Below are 22,497 nucleotides of genomic sequence, written 5' to 3'. Positions count from 1 at the left end.
CCTCTAAGGAATTTCAGCAGTTCTGTTTATTTTTAAACAGAATGATTCACATCATCTTGCAAGTGCTATCAACCGATTTGGAGAAAATTATTTGAACAAAAGCAACAATTATCCTTTTCCCTCACTTCTGAGGATTTTTACTCTCCTAATAGAGCACAGCAAAACCATCTTTGGAGTTGCTCAGGGTATATTGTAAAATACAAAAAATTTCAAAAGCCATTATTATGGTGAAAATGATAATCACTGAAGTAGTTACTCTTTAAAGGGTCCTAATTTCAAATTTGGGTTAAAGTTGATTGGACTAAAGTATTACATGCAGACATAGGCTCTTTGTTAGGTTTTTTGGTAGCTTCTCTACAACCCAACAACAAAGGCAGCAGAATCCTAAGACACTGGTTTGAACTGATGCCACAGAAACTGAAATGGATTTAAAAGATGATCTCTGATTTGGACACCTTCCAGATGAAAGCACTTGGCCCAAACTGAACACAGAGAGTGGTTGCTTAATAGATTGCTTTTAAAAGCAAATTCATCTTTATCTCTTTCGACCAGAAAAACATTCGTATCTAAAAGATGATTCCTTTGTCTGGGAATGAAATCCCAGACTCAGTTCCAGAGAGTGGCAATGAAGAATATTAGGCCTCCCAGGAACATTCTCCAGCACTGTCCACGTGCAGACTTGGCTCTGTATTTCAGCTGTACTGTACATGGCAGTCCTATACTGCAGGATACCACTCTGTATGGAGTCTGCCAGCAGCCCTGAACAGTAGGTGGTCAGAATCCCTCATTCCCTCATCCCATCACTCTTATGCCATCGGATTTGAGGCAGCAGGTTAAGCATTGTGAGCTCTTGGGCATGCAATCAGAAGATGAAAACCATATCCTTTGTGCTCAACACTTGAACAGTTCTTGTATCATTTTCTTAGTGTACAGTGAAATGAGAAGCAAAACTTCAAACAGGCCCTTTGAAGTTCTCCAGAGGCTGCTCTTCCCAAGCATTGTCTAGCTAGACACCATGGGATGTTCTTTTGCTTTCTGAAAATATCCTCCTCTTATTTCTATAAACCATTTTTCCTCTCTGCTTAAGAAACCATTTGTATCCTTTATGCTAAGATCTTTGCTAAAATATAGTTATTTATATTGCAGCTTGAGTAAGGCAGAGTATTAGGGAGAACTCAGTCAGGCAGAAAAAAGCTCCAGTTTAGGAAAGGGGGTGTTCTTTCTCCTCAGTAGTCTATTTCTGAAGTAAAAAATGTTTTATGAAGCAAAATGCCTCTGACAGCAAGTTTATATGGTTCTGTTCCTGAATGTTCATTGACTGCTTTCTTCTTTCTTTGCTGTGTACCATGCATCAAACTTCTGATTTATTTTTACAGCATTACAAATGTAAAACATTTCACACAAAAAATCATTTGTAAGATCAGTTTTAATACAGCACAACTACCTTTACTGTGCTAAGAATTCATTAGAAGTTGCAGGTACATAAATGTCCTCTTCTGCATATTTAGATACTTACTGCCACAATCACTCAAATACAGAGTCCTAGATATGATGTCAATTGGAAAAGACAGAGAAACTTGGGTAATTACTGATTGATTTTTGCATATGAAGAATTAGTTTTGTAAGGCAGAGAGTTAGCATTAGCTATTCTAGAAACAGCTCATTCCTGTCAGGCCTAACAGAACCTGCCTGGCTTCTTTTTGAGGGTGCTCCCTCTCCCTCACATAGGAGGCCTTGTCTGTGCTTCAAAAATGCCTCAATGGTACTAGTGTGGTACAAGTACAAACTCAGGGCTGGTTTATATCCATGCAAACACTGTGACACAGGAAGGCCAAGTGTTGAAGCTTTTCTGTATTAGCAATAATGTATCTATGCAGGAAGGAATAGCAGTACCCCCATAAAGCTATAAAATTAGCACAGGTTTTAAAGTGTAGACTGGCAATACATACTCATCCCACAAAACAGATATTCAGCCATTCATCAGTGTGACTGGGACTGGAGCATCTCTCCTACAAAGACAGGCTGAGAGAGTAGGGGCTGTTCAGCCTGGAGGAGAGGAGACCTCAGAGCAGCCTTCCAGTATGTGAAAGGGCCTGCAGGGAAGGTGGAGAGGGACTCTTCATCCTGAACTTCAGTGATAAGAAAGGGTGAATGGCTTCAGACCGAAAACCAGTAGGTTTAGATGTTAGGAAGGAATCCTTAGCTGCGAGGGTGGCGGTACACTGAGCAGGTTGCCCGAGAAGCTGGGGCTGCCCCGCTCCCGTCAGCGTTCAAGGCCAGGGCGGACGGAGCTCAGAGCAACCCGGTCCGGTGGAAGGCGCCCCTGCCCCTGGCAGGAGGGCTGGAATTAATTGATCTTTAAGTCACTTCCAACCCAAACTGTTCTATGATCTGACAGAGGGGTGGTAGGAATGTGTGAATCTGCCTGGGGATTCTGACCAAACTTTTCAACCTCAAGAGCCCGCATGCTGGCTGACCTGCCCCCAAAACCGCACTGGACGCGGCAAGCCAGGAAAACGCCCCGGCTCCCGAGCGAGATATCCGACGGAGAGCAGCGGTACAGGGGCGGTCCCAAGCCGGCCCCGCCTGCCGCTACCGCCCCCCGGCTGTGACGGCGCCGGGCGCTGGGAAGCGCTTCCGCCGGCAGATCCGGGGCGCGGCCCGTGCGGCGGGACCCGGAGTGCAGCGGGACCGACGCGTCTGGAGCGGCTGCAGCGCACAGCGGGGCCGGGGAACGCTGCGGGGCCGGGGCACCGCTTCGCCCCGGGAGCCGGTGGGTCAGCGGAGGGAGGGGTGGTCGGGCGGGTACCGGAGCCCAGGGCTGCGGTTCTGCCTGGTGGAGCTGGGCAAAAACCTCTGTCGTGTTCCCCTTGGGACGGATCGGAGCAGGAGCGAGCGCAGTGACCGCTCTGAGGGGAGGGAGGTGCGTGAGGGACACCCCCAGTTCCACCGCCCGGCAATGCTGTGGTGCCTCAGGGGGCCGCGTCCAAGGGGTGCTGCCCTGAGCCGGCCTCAGCTGTTGGACAGAACAGCGTATGGGGAAAGGGAGTGGGATTGCCACCCTACAGAAGTTTGCTGGGATAGAGTCAAACAAGCATTTGATCGTTCCATCATCACCTCTTTGTGCAGCTTGCCCTGTTGTGACGGGTCAAGGCCGGGAGATGTCGACCCCCCCCCTGGCCGGGGCAGGGATGCCGCCGGGCGCTTTCTCCGGGACCCAGGCTCAGGCTGCCAGGGAGGTGAACACGGCTTCGCTCTGCCGCATCGGCCAGGAGACCGTGCAGGACATTGTCTTTCGAACCATGGAAATCTTCCAGTTACTGAGGAACATGCAGGTGAGAAACAACTATTGATACACTCGGCTTCCGTGTTTTTATCACCAGCTGTCAGTATATATAGACTGAAGAGACACCTTAGGACGTTTAGAAAACTCGGTCAAACTGCTCTGAAAAGGAGAATTGGTTGAAGAAGTGAGTGCTACTTTTAATATATTTGTTTAGTCCTGTACACTAAGTGAAATTCAGAAATGCTGAATTGTCATTGCCCTCCCAATAAAAAAACCTCTCAATATGCTTAGTAACTATGTTTGCTTTTATGTACAATGAAGTCTGTTCATATGTCAGTTATGTTTCTCTGCTTATGTTAACATATGGGGAGAAAATTTAGAGGAATTTTCATTGATCTTTTTCTGTAATATTTTTCACCTAAAACTTTTTTTTTGTTAGGAAAAACAACATAATCCTTATTTATGTCTACTTACTGAGAAAACATACAAATTTCTGTTGTGTTTTCTCTGTGAAGAATACAAGATAAATAATCATTCCCACTCCTTCTGTATTTTCATAACTCTTGTGTCACTGGATTGAATCGCGTGCGGTTGAGACACAAAATCTCAACCCCAGTCACCACAGTGTCATATTTAAGCATTGTGAAGACACTCACTGAAAAGTCAGAGGGATTGATGATGACAAAAAGTGTAGAATACATGAGGGTGTTTGACAGCAGTGATTGAGCACATAAAATATGTAATTTTCCTAGTAAAGAAAATAAAAATTTCAGTGATTGCTATAAGAAAAGTGTGATTGTCTTATTCTAAAATATACAAAAACCTGTCTGATACCTTTATTCATTTAATGTGACAGAAATATTAATATTTTTAATGTATTGGTTCTCTAAGTTACCAAATGGTGTTACTTATCATACTGCAACATATCAAGACAGACTGGCAAAGCTGCAGGAACATCTCCGTCAGCTATCAATACTCTTCAGAAAACTGAGATTAGTCTATGACAAATGCAATGAAAACTGTGCTGGGCTCGATCCTGTTCCCATAGAAGTAAGTATCTTCATTTATGTATAAATTGTAAATCAGAATAACCAGTCTGGATAGCAAATGATCCATTTTCCTCAGTTGCAGGAAACTCATAACAAGTTTTAATGTTACTGGAATTATTCAGTGGACTGAATTCTGTTTATTAATTAGAGCTTGTTGAAAGATTGTGAAACTTAGTGTCTAGTTGACACGGTGTTCTGTCATAAGTTGGACTTGGTCTCAGAGGTCTTTTCCAGCCTCACTGATTCCGTGATTCTGTGAAAGCAAACTTAATTTAAAATTTTAACCTTTTTTCCTCTGGCTTCTTGGTATCTTCACCTAATTTGTTTCTCCTAGGTAAAAAAAAAAAGAGGATCAGGGCAAATTTTTACAAGAAGTGGGAAAAAGCCTGCTTCAAGCTCTCACCTGTCAGCCTGGCTCCTGAGTAATAAGTATTATTTACTTTCTCTAGCCAATAATCTGTGCCTCCATAGTTCCCTCACTCAGCCATTCCTAACCTGCTGGGCAGTGTGAACCAAACTTAAATGTGCAGTGGTGATAGAAAAGTTACAACATAAAACTTCCAGGAAGGAGGATTTGCCAAAGCTTTTCTTAATAACACTGCTGTCATTTGTTAAATCTTAAATGCCATCTTCCCCATAAGTTGTTTCTAATTTCTAGTAATGCTCGTAAACCCTGGGTTTTGTTACAATTTGAGTTGTTCCTGCTCTATATTAACCAGAACTTTGAAATTCTTTAATTACTGACCTCTGGATTCTGAGGCAACTTTATTAATGACTTCTGATTGTCCATTGAATTTTAGTCATACAGGCATTATATTTGAAGTTTGAGTCTCTTAACTGAATAGGAGTAAAGAAATGAAGAAGTCCATTCTGTACAGTCCATTCTAGACTGCTATTTCAGTGTACAGTTGCTGACTTTTGACAAGGGTTTCAGGAAAATTTATCTGGAAACCTGACAGCAAGCAGGGGAATAAGTTAATTTTCCCATTTAAGAAAATAAAACCTGTTTTCACAGTGTGTTGAACTTGTGTCTTCTTTAAAAGCTTTTAATGTGTCTTATTTTCCCTTATAACAGTGGAATGATGTGGCATTTGCTTGGTTTTTTCCTGTAACTTTTCACATTTTTTCCCATTATCAGGATGGAAAAGAATCTCCATAGAGAAAATAAGTAGTCACTTCAGGCTTTTTTTAGTGCAAGGTTTCACTGATAACTTAGTCACAGCAGAGTTTTTTATTGATAGTTGGGCTTTTTTTTAATCTTCTTAGTCTTTTCTTCTCTGAACTTAGTAGATTCCTGCCTCCTTATGTTTTTATTGGTTAGAGTGAATGAGAGTGACACACCATTCCTCCTGGATCAGTTTTCTTAAATTCTTCTTCCAGTAGTTCAACAATAATCTCAATTGTATTATTTAGTGGCTGATATTCTAACCATGTCTTTACAGAATATCAACAAATCTATTTTTTTGAACAGTCAAGAGACATCTATACCTACTAGTAATACTTATTCCATTTTTATCGATATAAATGTTTTCATAATTTTTGGTGATGTGTACTGATGTGTAATAAGTATTGTTAACTTTTTGTTAACCAACGTAGCAAGGCATGAGATAATTGTGGAGGAGATCTGCCTACAAAGATTAAATTTCCTGCTTTTTCTGTGTATTAGGTATAGTTCAGCTTTTCTTGGTAGGTTCGTTTTTTGTTTAGTTTTTTTTATCTCTCATCTTTTCTGAAATATAGGGAGGCTTTAAAGAAATGTTCTTCTTTGAGTGCTACTTTATTTTTCCATCAGAGAGTTTTTTCCAAAAGCATATAGCAGCCCTACTACTTCTTCTTTATGGTCTGCAAATGTAGTAAGTGGTGAATATTTGCCACTTTTTCACGGCATTGTTTAGTGTGGTAGCTTTTGTCCATTTTGCTAAGCTTAATAAGAATGGCTGCAAAAATTTTTGGTTAGAAGGAAATTACATTTTTAGTGGTATAAATCAAACTAAGTTTTCCATCAGAAGCTGGAGGCAGTGAACACTTTGTAATATTGCACCCCAACCTAAGTAAGAAAGTTCGTATGCACTTGAGCAACTTGCTCCCAGGCTTTTAAACTAATGTCACTTTTATCAATATCAGTTTTCCATTTGTCTGTAATACGTTTGTGAACATGGATGTACTTTTGCATAGTACAGGACAGAAAAAACAATGTCAGAGTATGGACTTTGTGGAGGTATTATCCTTTAAGAAATTGTTAGTAGCTTGGGAGTGTTCTGACACAGAAACAAGTGTTTGTTTTGTATCTAGTATGTTTCTTTTCGATCTATTTTTTTAGGAAGGAAATATATAGTAATATTCATTTACAAATTTTACATCAAGGAGTTTTGGCTTTGTCCAAGCTTTACAAAAAAGACAGTGCAGTATGGTCCTCTCCAGCCTAAACCAAACTGTGATTCTGTGTGTCTGAGGAGACCATGGTGAGAAATACTTACAGAAAAACTCATTTTAGGTAACTGTGGGCCTGGTCTTAAGAGTAGCCAAACAGAGGCTCATTAAAACAGCAAATCATAACTAGAGTATTAGCCAAGTAGCTATGTAAAGCCAGTCATATTTATGTTCAGTATATCACTAAAATGACTTATGATAATGAGAACTTTGTGGTTTTATTTCTTAGTGTGGAATAGTAAATTTTAAAACCTCAATCTGCAGAATTCAACTACAAGGATTATCTATGACGAGTATCTGAAAATGGAAAGACTGACTTCTGCCTGCAATTACAAAATTTCTTTGGACTAGGCTTGTTAATGTGTGAGATTGTGTCTTTTGGAAGCACATTGTTTACCTGGAGAACCAACTGAGGTCATTGCAAGGCCTTGAGGTTTGAGGTGGCAGGCAGGCTTGTCTCCACTTTCCCTTGGGTAGTTAGAACCTGTGGAGAAAATGGTAGTACCATGTGTATGTCCTGGATTTGAGTATTTTGAGTTTTTTCTTTTTTTATTTTCCTTTTTTTTTCTTTTTTCTTTTTTTTTTTTTTAACTAAAGCTGATGTTTCTTGTCTTCACAGCAACTTATTCCATATGTTGAAGAAGATGGCTCCAAGCATGATGATCGTGGTGCTGCAAGTCAGCTTCGTTTTGCTAGTGAAGAGAGAAGGGAAATCATGGAAGTTAATAAGGTAACAAAGTTGAAATTAATTTGCATAAACTGAGAAATGTCATTTTCACGTTACAAAGCCTAAATTTCCAGATTGCTGTACTAAATACAGAATGTGTGATGACTGCCATCAAAACTGGAAATAACTGGTTTTTATTTATGAATATTTCAGTATTGACCTTTTAGTTAAACAACTATTTTTTAGCCGTACCTCTGGCAGTAGAGTTTCCTAACAATTGGGCTTCCTGACAATTCTAACTTGTGTCTCTTTTAAAACCAACATTTATTTTTATGAATACAGTGTGTTGTGTTTATGTGCTACCCACTAGATATTGACAGTACAAACTGAACTAAGGTGCCCATTGCACTAATTTATCTTCAAAACTTACCTTAGGTGTAAAAATAATTGATATTGAACACCAGATGTAAATATTTTTACAATTATGTGAATTGGTAAAGAATTTTCAGGGCTACCTTCTGGATTTTGACAGTTTGAGGAAGACTGTTCTTTTGTAAAGAGGAGCATTTACTGAATCTTGGCACATTCAGAAAAAATGTACTATGAATTATAAATGTTTAATGAATTAAAATGTTAAATTTTCAGTTTGAGTGGCATTGTGCAACTGGGTACAATTAGTGTAGAGGGATTCAAATCTAAAAATAATTATGCTGTAGTAAAAGATAATGTAATACAGAGATTAAAAATACATAGTTTTACCAGACCACAATTTTGAACATTGTTTCTTCAATCTGTAAATAGAAAGATAGGATTAAATACATATTTCTATAGCTGTAATATCTGCAAATGCTCAGTAAGAAGGAGTTATAATCTACAAAAATAACTGAACAAAAGAAATAAATGGGTAAAATGTTTATTTATGGAATGAATAATTGATGGATTTTCAGCTTTTAAAATATTTCCAATGCTTTAATTTGTCTTCCACAATCATACATGTATTGAATTTTTCATAACCCATTTATTTAGAAAAATGCATGTGTATTGTACAGGGAGAAATGAGGACTGTGTGAATTTAGAGAAATGCAGTTGTCAGCTCTCCTGTTGTAATCTTTCTCTTCACTGCTGATGTAGCAGTGTTGAATATATTATATTGTATGTAACGTTGTACTATGAATTAATGCACATTTATTTGCAATCTTTAAGTGTTAATAAGCTTAACTGTCCATATTTGCTGTGGTTTTAATAGTTCTGTGACATGGTTTTGCCCTTGTTGTTGTACTTGTATGCTAATATGGTTTTAAACCTCCTTGGTGTGACCTTGTGAAAATAATTTCATAAATTTTTATGAAGAGTTCTGAACCTTAAAAAGGTTGATGGTGTTGCAGGACCATTGGTAGCAAACTGGTAATTAAGAAAACATTGAAATCTTCACGTAAATATAGGGTGAAATCCTGAATACTTAAATGCCTAGACCTAATTTCCAGATTTTCCACAGGAAATCTTCACAAGGTAGTTGAACTTTCTCTAGAATTCTTGTGGACAAATACTTAGTAACTACAGGAAAAGAAAGTTAAACTTCGTGTTTTTTGAAAGTTCACTGATTTTTTCTTTGGTCTCCCTCCAGTTGTATAAGCACATCTACTACCGTTTTCAAAGTTCAAATTTTAATACATTACAGACTAGGTAATGCTTTTATGACTAGAAATATATAAATTCTTTTTTTTTTTTTTTTTTCAAAGAAAAAGCACTAGAATCAGATAATTGGCCTAATTTCTAACACTGGCTGCTGGGTTCAAGGAGGGCTTGCTCTTGGTCTTAGCTGGCACATCTGACAGGTCTTCAGGCCTCTCTAATGTGTAATGTCCTCCTCCAACTCAATTTGATTAATTAATTTTAGGAAAATTTCAGTAATACAAAATGTTGATGAGAATACTGTGACAGGGAAACCAACATGGTAGTTAAATAAGTTTTTTATATTTTTGACCAAATCTTCCTTCTCTCCTTGTTCTGTTCTCACCTAATCCTTTTTGCTTTGATAGGCATTATTTTTTCAGTCTTACATGTTATTGGTATTAAAAAAATCATTGTTGCAATAACCCAAGACTTTGACACTATTGTGATATTTGAATTAGTTCTTACACCTGCCTTGTATCTCTAAATTTTGCCCTTCTTGCCATGATACCCCAGCCAGTGTGATTTCTTTAGTGGCTCTGGATGTGTGTCAACGACACTCACTGCCCCCCTGTGTGGAGCACTGCCAAAACTAGTAGTAGCTCTTATAAACCTTGTGGATCATATATTCTCACATCAAAATGTCCTCATTCCATGAACCACTGACTTGAAAAACAGCAGCTTTCCTTTGCTACTGCAGGTGTCTGGGAAGGGAGCATCCTCAGGAGGAGGGGGGGGGAGCATCAGGTGCTTCCTGTGCTCACCATCCCGTTCATGGAGCAGGAGAACCTGTTGATGTAACAGAGTTCCTAAAAACTGCAGGAGTTTTTCATATTAGTTTATTGTGACACCTTTTTTACTTAGTTGTTCTGCTATTTTGGAGTTACCTTTGAGGTCAGAAAGTCTAATGGCTGTGTAAGTACTTGTCTGTTAATTTAAAATATAGATTAGTTTACAAGGCAATGAATTTCTGTCCTAGCAATCCAGTAATAATTAGCAACTGTAGGTTTAAATAAAGCCTATTAAGCTTTATAGCACAAGGGAGTTTTGACCACAATAAGAAGCTTCTACCATTATTATAAAACAAACCATTTCTTGAGCCCTAGCTACCTCTATCTCTCGTCTTAAACAATTCTCTCCTGCAGTTCCCAAAAAAGTAGCTTATTCTTTTTTATCTGTATATGTTTTATGAGCTCATAAATTGTTGAGGTGATTGAATTTTTTGGAATAAATTACTGTTCCAGAATCAATTTAGCACTTGAATTTGTCTTTTAGTACGTCTTGATCCAGTTTTCATTGAAATGAATCTATTTGCAGCAAGTGGAAGATGTTACCAAGATTTCCTCTCCTCTGCTCATGTTTTTCAAGTGTTTAATGTTCTGTCTATTAAGTTTTTTATCTTTAAAGTATAGAATCATCAGTATTATTTTCAAGATGTCAGGCTCACCTTCAGTCTGTGGTCTTGTAGTATATTTGACAGGACTTGAAACAGAAATACCAAATCAAAAATTGAGAATTATTTAATCTGTTTTGCTGCCCTATCAATGGTTTTCTTTATTGCTCACTTTTAGAAATGGAGCAAGTACAGCTTAGGTTTCATTCATGCTGTAGGTCTGCTTTCAATGAAGCACTTAGGAAAACCATCACATAATGTGTAGGTACATTTGGGTGAAAACAAAGCAAAATAGCATTTGGACATTCCAGATAGCCCTTAGAAAACAATTTTATTTGCTGTTCTTAACTAATGTTTGTTAAGTGTTTAACAGTGATCTTGCTAAGAGAGAAAAAGACAATCTATGTGACAGACTCTTAAGTTTAAGTAACAAGTTTAGCTCTGGGCTTTTTTTTTGGTAGCACAAACATTGTGCCTTGCAGCTGATGCTGTTTAGGACTATGCAGAAAACCTAAATTCCTTTTAAACTACATTTTTCAGTATTTGAATGTATTTTAATTGGTTTGATATGTGCAGAGTCCTTTTTCACCCAAAATATGAGTGTGCACGAAAGAGCGCTTTGGGGAGAGGGGAAGAATTAGTTACTTGGACACCTTCTGGGCAGCTTAATCTGCACTGGAGACAATTCCATGAATTTTTGAGTACCAAACTGACTCTCTGCAATGGTAGAATCAGAGGAATTTAGGCTCAGTGGGAGGTCTGGAGATTATCTCGTTCAGTCCCCAGCCCAAGACAGGGTGAACCAGCAAAGTTAGATCCAGCTGCTCCAACTCATGTCCATGCTCCAGCATTTCAAATACCTGTAAAGATTGAAATTCTGTCTTTTCTGGGCCCTTCTTAATGGTTGCCTTTTACTGTGAAAATTTTCCTAATGTTACATTGGAAATTTTTTTGTCATAACTTGTATATTCACTGCCTCTCATCCTTTTGCTGTGTATACTCAAGAGGAGTCCAGCTTTCTCTTTTCTGTGAGTTTCATTAGGTGGCTGAAGATATCACTGAGATCCTTCCCTCTGGCCTTCTCTGCTTGAGATTGAACAAACACAGCTTTAATCATTGTGGTAGCCCTCCACTGGGCATTATCCAGTATGAAAGAGCTTTTTGTTGATCCCTAAATTGGTCAGTCATTCTCCAGAGCCAAATAGAGGAGAGTATGAGAGGTACTCACCTGACCTGAGAGGTACACTCTTACTAATACAGGGCAGAGGGCAGTTTGTCTTCCTTGTTGCAAAAAAAGATCTGCTGATGACTCCTGTTAAACTCATTAGAAAGTATCTAAAAGGACCTCAGATCCTTTTCTGCAAATTTCATTTCTATTCAGTCAGCCCTCTGCCTGTGCTGTTGTATGAGTTTATTCTGTGTGCAGATGTAGGATGTTGCTTTAATTTAAGTTCCTGAGATAGGTGTTGGCCTGCCTTCCCCACCTGTTGAGGTTTCTCTGGCTCCAGTATCCCACCACTGAGTATATTTTCCATTTTCCCCAGTTTGGCATTGTCCACCAATTTGATAACTTTGATATGGTGATTAGGTCATTAAGTGTGATTGATCATTAATGAGGATATTAAGAATATTCACCTTAGTATCAATCTGAGAAGCTTCAAGGGTGACCAACTAGCACTTGATCTTAATACTGATGATCCCAGCATTTAGAATCCCATAGTCCAGCCAGTTTTCCATCAGCCCAGTAATTCACCTGTCCAAATCACATCTCTCCAATTTGCTCAAAGGCAATGAGAGGCTGTGTCAAAAGCCTGACTAATGAATGATTTTACTTTATGGAAGTGAAGAAAATCTCCTGCTCCCTCCTTGCCACACAGCCAGTCATTTCTCTGTAGAAGGCTGTCATGTTGGTCAGGCACAAGGCATCTGTAGGAAATCCAGTGTGGCTGTTCCCAGTCACCTTATCATATGTGTCTGGATATGACTTTCTGAAGGATTTGCTGCACAGTCCTTCTGGAGTTGAGTTAGGCTGAGTGGCCTGTAGTTTTCTGGATCTCCCTCCTTGTCTTTCTTGGAAATGAGCTGAAATGTTTCCTTTTTCATCAGGAGCATATCCCCCCTCTCCAACAGAAAATTAAGTAGGGTGGTCTTGTTATGTCATAAACCAGCTTTCTCAGCATTCAGATGTATTTTTATTCCAGATCATAAATTATTTCCTTTTCAGTTTTGTATAAAATGTTGCACACAATTTTTTTCACATTGCATCCATATCAAAACCATATCACATTTACAAAGTTGAAAAAAGTTAGGAAAAGGTGAGCATAAAGCTGCCTGTAAAATCCCAACGTCCCCTTTTATCCTCTTACAGATGTATATTATACAACCTTTATTGCATTACCACATTTGGTTCCTCTTCCCCCATTCCCACTTTCTATTCTGGAAGAGTTCTTTGTGCTATTCTGCTTTTGTGGCAGACTAGGCAATATTTAAAGTGAATCAGTATTGTAGTAAATAAGATTATAAAAATCCTGGTTTGTGACTTGCCTGACTGGCATTAGACTATGGAGTAAGCAGGGAATTTGGGAATGAGAAGGAAGGATTTATTGTGTGTAGTGAGTAACTAACTAAGGCAGCTCTTGGGAGCTGAATTTTTTTTTCTCTGCCACAAATTATCTGTGGTAGTTGTTCATTCTTCCCCTTATGGCTCATGGTAGCTTTGAATATGTGGGAAGCTGTTAAAATACAAAATTTAGAGATGAACATGAATCTTAAATATCTTTGGACAAAGTTGGCAGCACTGCAGTTTTATCTGTAGTGTTCATGTGACTGAGTTTGCCATCTGTAGCTGAGGATCATAGATCTGTGGGATTTTCATATAAAGAATGGGGATTTAACACTGAGAAGTGTGGTGGAGAAGCACCTTGGGGAATGAATAATTCCATTACAAGCTACAGAGCTTAGATGGTACTCAGTAAATAAGACCTCAGACCTCATTGTCAAATGATAAATAATTGGTATGAAGCAAACATCCATCTATTTGAATGAAGGTGCTTATTCCTCTCAGAACAACAGATCAGTGCATAAATACAATCCTGTCTGGGTCAATAGGTGAAAAGTATTGAGCTTGCAGCAGAGCACAGGCTGTCACTGGTGTTTCTGTTTGTTTCAGGAACACAGGGTTACACATGCAGAAGGAGCAGTTTTCCTTTCAGCTGTCAGGTGAGGTGCAAGGCAGAAAATTCAGTCTCTCATTTCTGCTAAATGTAGAACAGTCATGCCTGTGGATGACATCAGGAAAAGCTGTAGATACTGGACAGTGAGAGTGTTAATGTTTAATTGCACAGCAGTTACTGTATTAATGATGAATATTTTTTATTCCTTTGGAAAAAAAAATATAAGTAGATTGATATTTGCATTTATTATGATGCAAAATGAGCCTTGGTATCAGTTGAGCAGCCATAAGTTAAGACACTACTTGGCAGCTCTAAGAGAGTTCGAGCAAAGTGTTGAGGGCACTTTTTCCATCACATTTTTTCCCAGCTATGTGCATATAACATAAGCTATATGCATATAGCATTGTAATAGTCTCTTAACTACCAAAGGGAAAAAGCAGGTTTTTCCACCTTCATACTTCAGAGATTTCATTATGAAGGATTCATTTAAAAAAAGAACAATATAAATGTCACCTTCCTATTACAAACATCGTGTTTCTGTAGGAATTTCTTGGGCTTGGCTTACCTGGAAACACGGAGGCCACTGTCACTTTCATAAGGCTTTCAAGAATCACTTCCTACAGCAGTTCAATGGTCAGAAGGAGTAACATGAGTATTGTGTCCACTCTGGGCTCCTCAGCACAGGAAAGACAGGGAACGGTTGGAGTGGGCTCAGAGGAGGGCTACAAAAATTACCAGAGGGATAGAACACTTCTCCTATGAAGAAAGGCTGAGAGTTGAGGCTGTTCAGTCTGAAGGAGAGAAGACACCAGGGCGACCTTACAGAAGCTTTTCAGTACCGAAAGGGGGCGTATAAGAAAGATGGGAACACACTTTTTAGCAGAGCCTGGTGTGACAGGACAAGGGGTAATGGCTTTGGACTAAAAGAAGGCCAATTTTGATGAAATATAAGGGAGACATTTTTTAGGCTGAGGGTGATGAAACACTTGTCCTGAGAGGTGATAGATGCCCCATCCCTGGGAGCATTCACAGTCAGGTTGTACTGGGCTGTGAGCAACCTGATTTAGTTGAGGATGTCCCTGCTGATTGCAGGGTTGGACTAGATGACCTTTAAAAGTCCCTTCCAACCCAAACAGTTCCATGATTCTATACTCCTGGGAGAGCATATGATCCAAGTTCTCTATAGACTCTTAATCAACAAAGTAAACATAATTTTTTAAAAATTTTGCTAAGATTTATGGAAGTAAAAGTACTGTGGTTATTAATATTTAATGTTAATATTAATATGGACACTGAGATGTCCTTCTGGCCTGTACTGTTGTAGATCTTGAATAGAGCAGGTAAAAACCACAGCTGGCACAGCATTCAGGAGAATGGTCTTCAATACAAGATTTTCAAGATAGAAATAGATATTTTCTTGGTTTTTTTCCTTAAGCAGAAGAGCCTGCGCAACTTAGACAAGTACTATTGATGTTTTTACAAGCACCACTTGGAATATGATCTTACCATGGTGTTTACATTATTTCCTTTGCCCGAATAAGGGATTTCTAACAAATGGATTGAGTGCAGCATAGTGACTCACAGGGATGTTTTAGTTTTAAAATTTGAAGGATACATGAGCTTTAAATGAGGAGAGAGTCAAGAACACTGTGCAAAGGAAGGATCTGATACATCTCTGGTTGTAAGTTGTGAATTGGTCTAGACAGCACTGATTTCTAATGAAATGCCAGTGAAGCAAAAATGACTTTTGGTAAAAAATGTATTTCAGTCAAAGTTGAAATTACTGTGTCCTAGTGAACCCAAATCTGTATGAAACATGGCAGGTTCTTTATGGCAGCTTTTCTTCCTTGAAAGACAGCTATTTTCTGGATGTTTGTTATGGTTCTCCCACCTCGTTTCATTTTTGTGGGTTTTGTGCTTCAGTAAATGTTTTCGTAAGTGACCTACCCCACCTAAGCCAGCTAAGGTCTTCTTGGTTACTGGAGGGTGCAGTCCTTGCCAGCCCCATCATGATGGCCATAATACTTGCAAGCTCAGTCAAAATGGTCCCCACTGAAAATTAATATCACCAAAGAAGACCCCCTAGGGTAGGTTTTCAGTCAGATCACTTTTCTGACAGGGAGGAACTAAGAGAAACAGGCCTGACAGATGTAACTTGAATTTAGGTCTCTTAAACTCATTATAAACTGCCTCATAGATTTTCCCTGTGCTATCTAAAAACAGATAAAATCAGAAGCTGTAGCATGTATGTAGGATGAAGTACTTTTTCTTGTTTCATACAACTGTTAATCCTGAGAAGCAGTCTAGAGTTCAACTAAGTCATTTCAACAGAAGGAGGAAAGAGTGGGAGACAACTTGCAAGCAATCTGTTCAAATGAAAATTTGTCACTGCTGCAAAAGCTGCTTAAAGATTTTGCCCATTTCCCAAGAAGGCCATTTCACCTATCTTTTCAAGGTTAGGCTTGAGTTGAGATGTTCTTACTGGCTCAGCAAAGTCTTAAGCAGAGGCCAGCACTCCAGTGGTGCAGAACATATTAATTATGTAGTACTTTGAGGTGTGGACCACTGCCTGTCAAAGATCAGTAACAAAGATCACTGTATGCATTTCAATTAGGAGACTGTGCTCTCTGAAGTAGATTTTTTTTCTCCTCTCTTTATTCTTTCAACAGCCTAGCAACCCAGGGATGGTGCTTCATCTTAGATGTTTTTTCTGGCTCCAGAATAAGTAGAAGAGCTAAGAAATTAGCTCCTCACTAAAGATGAGGATCTAAAATTATCTTCAGATAAATAAACAAATTTATACTTCTTGTCCTTACAGATGCTTTGAAAACAAATGAAATCCTGTCTAAATGTTCCCCTGTCTAGCAGCATCAAATAAAGATCAAACAATTTACAGTGTCATAATGCTTTCACAAGAAAGGAAAACAGTATTACAGAATGAGTCTTTTGGGCATCACTTACACAAAGTTCATGCGAGTAGCAGTATTCAACAGTACAATTAGACATGGATGGAGAGAGAAAACAGCCTACTTCTCAGAGGTCAATGGGTCTGTCTTCTGTCTGTGACTTCAGTTACCATCACCAACTGTTCAGCCTTCATTTCCATTGATGCAGGTTTTGAAATCCCTTGAAATGGCATGGCCTCAGTATGAGGGAGTTACAGCTGCATTGAACTGGTAGTTTTGATGTAACAGTCACTGATTTCTCTAGGATTGGATGTTGAGGATGGCAAACAGAATTATGTTTAAAAATGCCACAGGTATGAACATGCTTGTTTATCTCATCCCTCTTGTGCTTTCTCAAGCATCAGGATTTTGCATTTATGACCTTTGGTAGGAAGACCCTTGCAATTCTGTCATTTCAGTGCTGTGGTAATTACATGCTGCTTAGCTTTCTCTCTTGTCTTTAGTAAGGAGATGAATCTCTGCTGTATATTGTGAAGTCTTGGATCAGCAAATGGAAAAGAAAGAAGCATTAGATAAATGCACACATTTTTCTTTAAAACACTTTTCAGCCTGTCAAATGCTTGGTTAGGAATTCCATGTTAGTGGAATCTAGATCTGAGTGTTATCTCTTCCAGTGTCCTGCAAAGTCTGTATTTAGGGATATTTCCCTTACTATGGTCCCCATGTAATCTAAGCCTAATTACCATATTACTGCAGACTGTTTTTTACAGGTCTGAAATGAATAGGCTTCCTTTTTTTCCTCTGGACTTCTCTCCCAGCTGACCAGCTGGCAATTTAAAAATATTGTTGTGTGGACTGCATCAAAATTCAGGAGGCTAATTTTCAGGGTATTGCTTCATTTTCTCTCTGTTCCAGTAACTTCAGTTGTGTTACTGATTTGAGTCATGCTTTTAATGTATTGTCTTTTGTGTAGTGCAAATAACAAAGTTACATCAAACCTGAAAGATTTTGTTCTGTTTTGATGGAAGCAAGTCTTTCCTGGGCTTTTCCTTTACTTGGAACTCCGGACTTCCCTAATGAATAAATAGTTTGATCTCTAATGTTGGAAGGCTGCCATCTTATCAAATCAGAATGAAATGAAATGAAATGAAATGAAATGAAATGAAATGAAGGACAAACTGGGTACTGTTATCAACAAACTAACTTAGTTCTTAACAGCTTTGATTTGAGCAGGAAAAGGAATAAATGAAACAATAAATATGGGTATTATTGTGAAACATGAAAGGTTAGGGAAATTGTGTGATGTCTTGATGCCCTGATCTTTCTTCTGTAGAGACATGATTTCTAAGTTTTGGCTATGCAACCAAATAAAAGCTAGTTTTCTGTTCTCCTATTCCTCCAAATGCTTCTGTAGTTTGCAAAAACAAATATGTAATTTTTAAAAATTCAAATGCTTGGGAAAACCTTTTTCAAGACAGGACTTTTAAAACATTACAGTTGACCTACACAGCAGAAGGGCTGCAAAAGCTTGATTTGCTTCACCTATACCCTGTGCTTTGTTCAAACTTGTACTGTTAATGCCTCATTTTTCTTGAAACCAAATTTATAAAACATATATTCACATAAATTTACCTACTCCCTATATTTTTTCTTCCAACTTAGGATGCTCTCTTTTAGACTTTTCAAAGTGAGGACTGATCCCCACAGGCCTCCAGCTTTTGAAGGTGTCAGGTGTTTTGATAAAAGGCTGCTGTGAAACAAAACAGCATTCCCCCTCTAAGCAATGGTCCTTAACTTTTGAGGCTTTCTTGTATTTTTAGAATGTGCTTTAAAGAGGATGTATTATCCCACTAATAGTGCTCACTGACAACTGAGAAAAAGATTTATATAGCCTTTCATAGCACTGTAACTTTTGTTGAATTTTTGAGTGCACTATTTGAACTGTTCACAAAAAAATTCTAATAAACTCTTCCCACAGAAACTGAAACAGAAGAATCAGCAGCTGAAGCAGATCATGGATCAGTTACGAAATCTTATTTGGGACATAAATGCCATGTTGGCAATGAGGAACTGAACAAGGAAAATCAATCTTTGTAATTGAAGAAGATACAAACCTGTTTGGATATACTTAACTTCCTTCTAAGAAGTGACATGTTTTCCCACAATTATATTGCAGTAATGTTTGAAAAGTGTGAAAGATTAAAATGTTGGGTCATTTTCCAGTAATGTAAATGGTTTGGGGTTTGTTTTTATAGAAGATTCGTTGTGTAAGTTTTACCTCTGTGATTCTGCTGTACTGCCTCAGTAATTTACAGTAGCAGTTTGGATTCCTATGCAGAAAGGGGTTTTATAAATTAAGTGTTTCTGTATTTTCTTTATAATACAATTAAAAATTATAAAAACATATGTTAATATGCAGTTAATTTTGCAGTGCAAATAGTCTCTACAGAGAGTAAAAGTTGCAAGACAGGAAAGGTACTCCAGAAAACTAGAGGGCTGAAATCAGCAACCAGATACTGCAAATCAGTCTGCAGTATTTTTTATATTATCTGCAGTGCAGAGCAGAGCAGGACAATCCCCTGCCTTACCTGGCTGGCAATGCTGGGCCTGATGCCCCCAGGACAGGGTTGGCCCTCCTGGCTGCCAGGGCACTGCTGAACCATGTTCAGCTTGCCATTGACCAGGACCCCCAGGTCCCTTTCCACAGCTCTGCTCTGGAGCCTCTCATTCCCCAGTCTGTACACACAGCCAGGGCTGCCCCATCCCAGGTGCAGAATGCAGCACTTGCCCTTGTTAAACTTCACACAATTGGAGATTGCCCGACCCTTTAATTTGTGGAGGTCTCTGTAGGGCCTTTCTGACCCCAAGGGAGTTGATAGCTCCTCCCAATTCAGTGTCATCCACAGACTTACTCAGTATTCCTTCCAGTTCCATGTTGAAGAGCACAGGGCCAAGGATGGAGCCCTGCAGAACCCCACTGGTGACAGTCACCACTCTGATGTGCCCCATTCACTGTGACAGTCACCACTCTGATGTGCCCCATTCACTGTAAGGGACAGTCACCACTCTGATGTGCCCCATTCACTGTAACCCTTTGTGCCCAGCCCATCAGCCAGTTGCTTACCTGTCATGTGACTCAGTTATCCAGCTGTGTGCTGGACATTTTGTCCAGAAGGCTTCTGTGAGAGACAGTATCCAAAAGCTTTGCTGAAGTCCCAAAAGATCACATCTGCTGGCTTTCCTAGATCACCTAGGTGGGTTACCCTGTTGTAGATGGAAATCAGGTTCATCAAGCAGGACTTCCCCCTCATGAAGCCATGCTGACTCTGAACAACTGTGACTGGTGGTGTATTTCTGTATTTATGTATGGTTGGTATACTTTGGTTTTGTTTATCAGAATGCACTGAATAGAGACCTCATTAATCTTCTCCCTGTGACTATCAGTCGTAGTAAACTTTGGAGTACATGAACAGTTCATTATTTTGAGTTAATCATAAACCTTCATCTTTCTTTGTTCTAACTTTGTTACTCCTCACAATTTTCATTTGCCCTGAAAATAATCTTGAAATTTTTACTATCCACAGATGCTGGCAGTGTGACTATGTGTCTCTTTCTTCAGATTAAAAGATACATAAAACAACAGTTTCAGTATAAATCCATAGGGCACTTTTAGTATTTGTCAGGTTGAAAACTAGCCATCCTCAGTACTTGCTTCTTGTGTATCACTTTTAACTCTTATTCCATGCCCAGCCAGACTCCATAGTAGTTTTGTGTGAAAAACTTGTTCAGAACCAAAGTGTCCAGTTTAATGGTATCCTTTTAAAAGCTACCTTTTTTGCAGTCTAATGGTTTGATACTGAATGCTTACTGATTTGAGATTCATGGATTTTAAAAGGTTACACTGATTTTCATAGAGTCATAGGATGGTTTGTGTTGGAAGGGACCCTGAGGATCATCTTGTTCCAACACCTCTGCCACAGACGGGGATGCTCAGAGCCCCCTCCAGCCTCACCTTGAGCACTGCCATGGATGGGACATCTGCAGCTTCTCTGGGCAGCCTGTTCAGTGTCTCACCATGCTCACAGGTGTTTCATTGTTCTTCATCCATCTCTTTAATTCTGTTTTTTAATAGTTTCAAACCATTTGTCTACTCCTTGAGGTAAAAATCACTCGTAACAGATCCAATCATACCTGGTTAACATTCTGTGACTTTCCCCTGAAAATAGGTACAATATAGTTGTCCTGTTTCTCTTTTCAAAGGCTGTAAATATTAACAGATGAATGGGCGTCCAGTCTTACAGTTGAAAATAAAGTGGTAAAAAATCTTGATTTTGATTAGTGTACCTGGTGTTGAAAGTGGTCTGTATGTATGACAATACTCAGATGTGAGTAGATGTCAAAACACCTTACAAACAAGATCTCTCTCTTTTCTCCCATGTGGCAAATGCAAGAGTAGATCTCTTACTTCGTGGCAAAGGCTGCAGGAGAATTGTTTGTTCCCTGTTTGGATTCACCACTATGGCAGATTTGCTGGTCAGAAATAATAATTTTTTCTGCAGCTGTGAGTCATAACTAGTTCATATGCAAAACTTTTCAAAAAGAGATGACTGCAAGTAGAGATTTTAGTTTGTTGTTGGTTTAAAATGCAAATGCATTTATCTATTTGCAAGCTGTAGTGGCAGCTTTCTGTTCAGTGCATGCATAAGCATGCAAGTAGCCTAGAAGAAGTATTTGAAGTGGATTCTGAAATGGCACCATCATCTTAATTATGTAAAATTCTCAGTTCTTCATATTTTTGTTCTATTTTTGGAACAATTATGGAAAATGGAGATTAGACTTAACTGTACAGCTCAGATGGCATCTAGGTCCTACCAAATGTGTTTAAAGTTGGGTGACTTTTTTATTACACACAAACAGTACAGAAGTTACCTAAAATGTGAGTAAGAGTGCAGCTATTGCAAGTAGATGTCTGGGTGATAAAATATTCAGCTTTCTCTGTGCAGCTGCTAGCAGTAGCCAAGGTCTGTACTATAGTTTTTCATCTGGGAAAGAGGAGACACACTTCAAACCACTACCAGAATAGATGAGCAGTAGCTAAATTGCAAAGTGCAGAAATAGACAGAATTGTAAATTATCACAGTAAATACTGTCAAAGCAGGACTGTGCAAGGTGCTGGACCAAAACCATACACTTTGACTTACACAGATGAAAGTAAGGGTAGTGAATATAATTCAAATGCTATCAGATCCATGAATTAGTATAGGATTTGGCCAAGAAGATGACAGTTTGAAGAAAAGTGGTGATTCCTCAGCTGTGAAACACTTGAATGAATTACTGGGCGTCAACATGTTCTGAAATTTAATATTTTATTAATGCTAACTGAACTTTAACTGCTGCTTAATGAAATGGCACCAGATGAGGTATTTACAAATACCAGTAAAGCAATACAAACACAGATGTTTCAGTGTTTGGTTTATGTATCATTGACTGTTATATCTATATATCATTGAAATTATCTTCATGCTTCTGGCACTCCCCTGCTTTCCTCATGAGGCTGGTGGCTCTCAGAATTGCTGCCTGCAACAGTGCTGGGCTTGCTGTCCCTCCTGAACACACAGAGCTCTGACTGGCTCTGGAAGTGCCCCCTCTTCACTTGGAGCATCATTTTCCTGTGACTGGTAATAAATTTAGCTGCTTACTAATGGTTGGACTCAATGGTCATAAAGGTCTTTTCCATCTTAAATTATTCTATGATTCTGTGGCTATTTTTGATATTTTTGATAAGGCCTAAGCAGGATAAATATACACTTCCAAAAGCAGATACCAGAACGTACGATCGTTACATTTTTGGACTACAAAAATATTTGAGGGGTTTGGATTTTCTGGGGCTTTGTTTTGCCCAGATAGAACCTGGGAGCGTAG

General features: G+C 39.0%; 1 protein-coding gene across 1 annotated transcript; it reads left to right on the top strand.

Moving 5' to 3' along the window:
- Positions 1–2,656: 2,656 nt before the first annotated feature.
- On the top strand, positions 2,657–20,904 carry MED30 (mediator complex subunit 30). The gene is made up of 5 exons (XM_066565847.1): positions 2,657–2,773; positions 3,130–3,335; positions 4,178–4,336; positions 7,385–7,495; positions 18,554–20,904. The coding sequence occupies exons 2-5, from the start codon at positions 3,162–3,164 to the stop codon at positions 18,647–18,649; spliced, it is 540 nt and encodes a 179-aa protein (XP_066421944.1). The 5' UTR covers positions 2,657–2,773; positions 3,130–3,161; the 3' UTR covers positions 18,650–20,904.
- Positions 20,905–22,497: the final 1,593 nt, after the last annotated feature.

Source organism: Molothrus aeneus, chromosome 1 (assembly GCF_037042795.1).
Source record: "Molothrus aeneus isolate 106 chromosome 1, BPBGC_Maene_1.0, whole genome shotgun sequence".
Classification (NCBI taxonomy): Eukaryota; Metazoa; Chordata; class Aves; order Passeriformes; family Icteridae; genus Molothrus; species Molothrus aeneus.
The sequence above is the reverse complement of the archived record's forward strand: the minus strand, read 5'-3'. Positions and strand labels throughout refer to the sequence as shown.